Consider the following 4,936-nt stretch of genomic DNA (forward strand, 5'->3'; position numbering starts at 1 on the left):
TTGGTGTTTTCCTGGGGCTAGGAAACCAATCACATGTGAAAACAGTTTAAAATTTAAAATTCTTTAACTGACACTTCTAAGTTCTTTTTGTGAGTTGAGGACGAGAGGATGACATGAAACTCTAGGTGCTTTCATTTGAATGAAAATCCTTTCCTTTTCATGAACAAGAAGAGGGATCTCGCTCGAGATATAGTCTTTCTTCCCTGCACTGCACAAGCTAGGAAAGGTGGTAGCTTGAAACTCATCAGCAAAGTCTAGTCACTGTTCAAGTACTTCACCAACGGGATTGTGACAATCCTGAGGCTCATTCATGCATTGCAGGAGAGGACGCACTGAGTGTCATGGAAACAACACAAAAATCTCAAGGTGAATGTGATGAAAGTGTCTACTGTATAATGAAGGTGGTGTTGAAATTTTTTTCACAGGTATAGTCTCTTATAGTCTCTTTTGTGGCTTGTCTGTGTCACAAATCATGAGAAAGCATCATGTAAGATTGTGGATTGTACTTTCATAAGATCTGCAGGAGTAAAGTTGGAAGCAGCTTGATTGTTTTTTTTTGGCACCAAATTAAATTTAATTTGGGAATTCTAAAGTTTATTTTTTAAAGGTTAGAACTCTCTTTAAATTATAGATTAACAAATAAAAATGATATATAAACTATAACACTAATACTATGAGATCCAAGTATACAGCATATTAGTGTAGTGGGATCTTGGTAGTTAGATTGATTTTAATTCAGATCACTTGCTTTTATATATAAGCTAAGTTAATTAATATTCACATTTCTATATTCTATACACTAACATTGGTGGAGATTAAGGGCAATTTTATTGTCTTTGAGGAGTGCTAGGATTTGGGATTTTAGTTTAAATTTAACTCTTGTATTATTTAAATCTTCTTTTTCTTATAGCTTTTCTCACCTTATTCTTTATTGCTCTTTCCTTTTTGTTCATTTTTATGGTAGAGCAGTAGCCTCCTCCTCTGTTGACTGTGAAGCACTAATTGGTGCAATTACTTGATACTATGTAGTTACAATTAAAAAACACAATTAAACGGTTTAGTAAAATAGTTTTTTTGAACTTTTAAAAAGATGATCATGAAGTATATGAACTTTCAGCATTTGGATTAAGATGGTTATTTTCCATCTCTTTATTATGCATATGTCATAAAGGGGTAGAATTCTGTTAATGTTTCACTATATAAACTCTTATATGATCATGATCTAATACTACCAATGGAATTAGGTTTACCTTCGCAATTACCATGAATTGTTGATATTAAGTCATGGGATCAGTATTTAACAAGCATTCTTCCACTTGTTCGAGCAAAGTCTACCAAACATCTATGCCGTATACAAGTGGGACAATAACGGCACTACAACTCCCATCATCGTCCATCTATAAAATGCAAAGTGGATAACTTAGTGTTAATCTGTTTTCCTAATTTTATAATATATAGTTTATCTAAAGGGCTCTTTGCTTAGTGGAAAGGACTGTATTAAATGTTATAGCAAGTTGAAATGCAAGTTTATAAGGTTTGGCATGATGTCTAGCAAGTTAATTATCTAGAAATTATATATATACAGTGGCTAAAACACTTCATACAAAGAGATCAAGGAAAATTGTCATCACTCATAGATCTACCAATGTCTCCTCTTGATGTTTTTTTAGATCCTGACCCATCCATGAGAAAACTTTGACAATCTTCCATCATTTTGAGAGGAGGGGATGATATGAGGTTTAAATGTATTGCTACGATGGATGTGAAGTCCAAATGTAGGCTACAATGCTATATACTAATATTAGTGTAGTGGGATTTTAGTAGTTGTCAATTTGGTTTTAATTCGAACCATTAACTTCTATATATAAGCTATGGTTTTTAGGCTAATTAATATGCACATTTTTGTATTTCATTTCTATATTCCATGCACTCACAATACTTAAATCAAGTATTAAAAAAATAGAAGGAACTATAGATATAAAGTACAATATATACCAAAACAGGAATAACACTAAAATAGGAGATAAGTAATAATAAATAATATTTAGTTAAATAAGATGCACAACAATTTTAGTTTTCTTTAAAAAATCTGGTTTTTAAATATACTATATGTGCTGGAGGTGGAAGTAAATTAAAACATATATTTTAAACCTAATAGCTTCAAATGGCCCACTAGATTAATCAACATCCTTTTGATACTACTAAGTGATAGTGCCACTAAAAGTTTATGAATTTCGGGACTGGAACTCAAGAGAAGACTGATTAAGTGGAGTGAGGCTAGGGCAGATTACCATTATCCAGCTCCTATAACCCCGTAATAATAATAAAATGATAATATTTTCCTTAATCATTATAAATGCCTAAAATTCAAAGAATATCATAATAAATTTATTTAAATTGGCCAATGTCTATAAAATGCCAACTTTAGTGTTTTAGTTATGTTAGCAAAACAAAACAAACGCGGTGTAGTGGACATTTGGTCTACTGGTGGTGTGAGAGGTACCCAATAATTGTCTGTGCACTGTACGTTTGTATGTATTTCCAAATTTTATTCTTGCCAAAATTGTTTACACCTTGGAGCCCAGCACAAGACCAGCAATTCCAAGGGCGAGAGCAACGCTTCCTCCATACTTCGTTCCAAACTCAGCAATGTTGGTGAAGGAATCGATGGCAGCATAGCCCTTTGCATAAATTTCCTTGCCCACGATGTTGTAGATGGCGCGAACTGGAGCAAGCACGGCCTGGTATGCGTATGGCAGGTACTCGGTTGCACCGACAGCATCAAAGATGGAGTCTAAGAACCACTCGCTGTGAGTGGATGCTAGAACATTGTTCACCATGATACTGCCAGAGAGAGTGAGTGGGTTGTAGAGGCCTAGCTTCTCAACCTTTGAGATTTCTGGAGAAGTAGCGCAGAATTGTTAGAAACATCCCACCAATATATATGCTTTTTGCTTTCCTTACCAGTGATTTTAGATGATTCCCACAGGGAATCTCCAACCTTGAGGTCCTCGGCTCTCTTGTACACGAGCTTCCCATTGACAGCAATGGGAACAAAGTGGCCTGCAGTGAGTTCCAACATGTTTGAAGCGCTATGCACTTGGAAAAACTTGGAGATGACATCAGCATCCTTGTGGCCGAATGCATACACATCTGAATAGATATTCTTGCCTACTGCAACCTGTGGAAAAGTTATACTTGGACAAGATTTGTAAATTTATGTGAAAGTATTCAACCTTGTCTCCGACATTAAGCTCCCTTACGAACTTAATTTCTCCATTATACATCTGAACAGTTGCATCTCCTATAATAGCTTGAAAATTGTAAGACAAAAAGTGAATTCACATGAACCCTACCTGGGAAGCATCCTGCCTTTGGAAGGGGTGGAGGGGGTCGAGTGCCTGGAGGAGGAGTTGCTGGAGTGGGAGGGGGAGTGCCTGGAGGGGGTGCAGTGCCTGGAGGAGTGGCTGGAGCGGGAGGGGAGGCAGGGGGTGGAGTGGGAGGGGCTGAAGTTTGTGCCACTGCAATGCTTGCAGCAAAGGCAATGAAAGAAGTCAGGAAGATTAGAGCATTGGTATAAGCCATTAGAACAGAATTATGATATATCTAGCTAGCCCAAAACTGCTGCTTGCTAACACTCTAGAGCAAGCCATTTTATAGCACAATGTAAGCATCTAATGTTTGGTTTCGTGCACCAAAAATTCAAACATAGTGCACATGGAGCTAGTGAATGGTGGTCCTAATTAAGACTATCATTTTCACCTATTTTGGTGAGATCCTAAATACTATCCAGAAAGAAGCATGGAGAAACTTTCTTAATATGAGCATAATATCTAAAATCAAAATATTGTGAAAATTCTATTAGATTTAAAGAGGAAAGTATTTTTATTAAAATAGATTTAAAATATTTTTATGAGGTCCAAGTGTACGGCTATGATGCCATATATTAATATTAGCGTAGTAGAATTTTAATAACTATCAGATTGGTTTCAATCTAGACCTTTTGCTCCTATATATAAATTAGGGGTTTTGTGTTAATTGATATGCACATTTTTATATTCTATTTCTATATTCTATGCATTCTCATTAGTGGAGATAAAGGGTAACTTTAATTATCCTTGAGGAGTATTTGAATTTAGGATTCTACTTTAGATTTAGCTTTTGTATTGTTGAGATCTCTTTTTTTTTTTATAGCTTTTTTCACCTTCTTCTTTTCTACTCTTTCCTTTTCATTCATCTTTATAGTAAAGTAGTAGTTTCCTCCTCTTTTGACTCGAGCAGTAGTTGTTGTAATTGTTTGATATTATGCAATTGTAATTGAACAATCAAACTCAATTGATAGTAACATTCACAACGCATGGTACAACTCCTCATACTCTTATTGCCAATCCTCAAGTCCAACTAGAGTTCTTCCATGGGAATATTAGGGATAATGTATACCATTGGTTTGATCACTTCATGATAATTGCCACATATTATTCTTGGGATGATACTCAATGTTTATGTGAATTTCCCATGTGTCTCCAAGGGATAGTGTTTCAATGGTACAATGGTTTAAGCGCAGCCACTCGTGAGGATTGAAGCATTTTCCAAAATGTCTTCAAATAAATATTTAGACATGCTGACAATTGTGACAGTGCCTTTTAACAATTGCATCCTTTTTATCAAGGGCCATTTGAGTTTGTGATGCAATTTGGCATTTGGTTCTAGAGCCTTTTACTTCATGTGAAGTTAAATATGTCGAAATGAATCAAATTGAGAATAGTTAGCATTTCGTTAAAATTTTATAGAACTTATGAATGCACTTGCTCCAACCACCCTTGATTATGCTCTTCACTTGGCAACACAACGTTATAAGACATTGTCTTTTCCACTTTTTACTACACATCCTTTACCTTCACAATATGTGGGAGATAATCCTATTTCAATGAAAGTT

The 4,936-nt window shown here is 35.3% G+C and overlaps 1 protein-coding gene across 1 annotated transcript; it reads right to left on the reverse strand.

The window, feature by feature from the left end:
* Window positions 1-2,567: 2,567 nt before the first annotated feature.
* On the reverse strand, window positions 2,568-3,254 carry LOC9629711 (warthog protein 6). The gene is made up of 3 exons (XM_024678758.1): window positions 3,237-3,254; window positions 2,965-3,181; window positions 2,568-2,899 (listed from the first exon to the last, which is right to left on the reverse strand). The coding sequence occupies exons 2-3, from the start codon at window positions 3,080-3,082 to the stop codon at window positions 2,568-2,570; spliced, it is 450 nt and encodes a 149-aa protein (XP_024534526.1). The 5' UTR covers window positions 3,083-3,181; window positions 3,237-3,254.
* Between the last annotated feature and the right edge of the window lie 1,682 nt (window positions 3,255-4,936).

This window comes from Selaginella moellendorffii, unplaced genomic scaffold (assembly GCF_000143415.4).
Source record: "Selaginella moellendorffii unplaced genomic scaffold, v1.0 SELMOscaffold_1, whole genome shotgun sequence".
NCBI classification, from domain to species: Eukaryota; Viridiplantae; Streptophyta; class Lycopodiopsida; order Selaginellales; family Selaginellaceae; genus Selaginella; species Selaginella moellendorffii.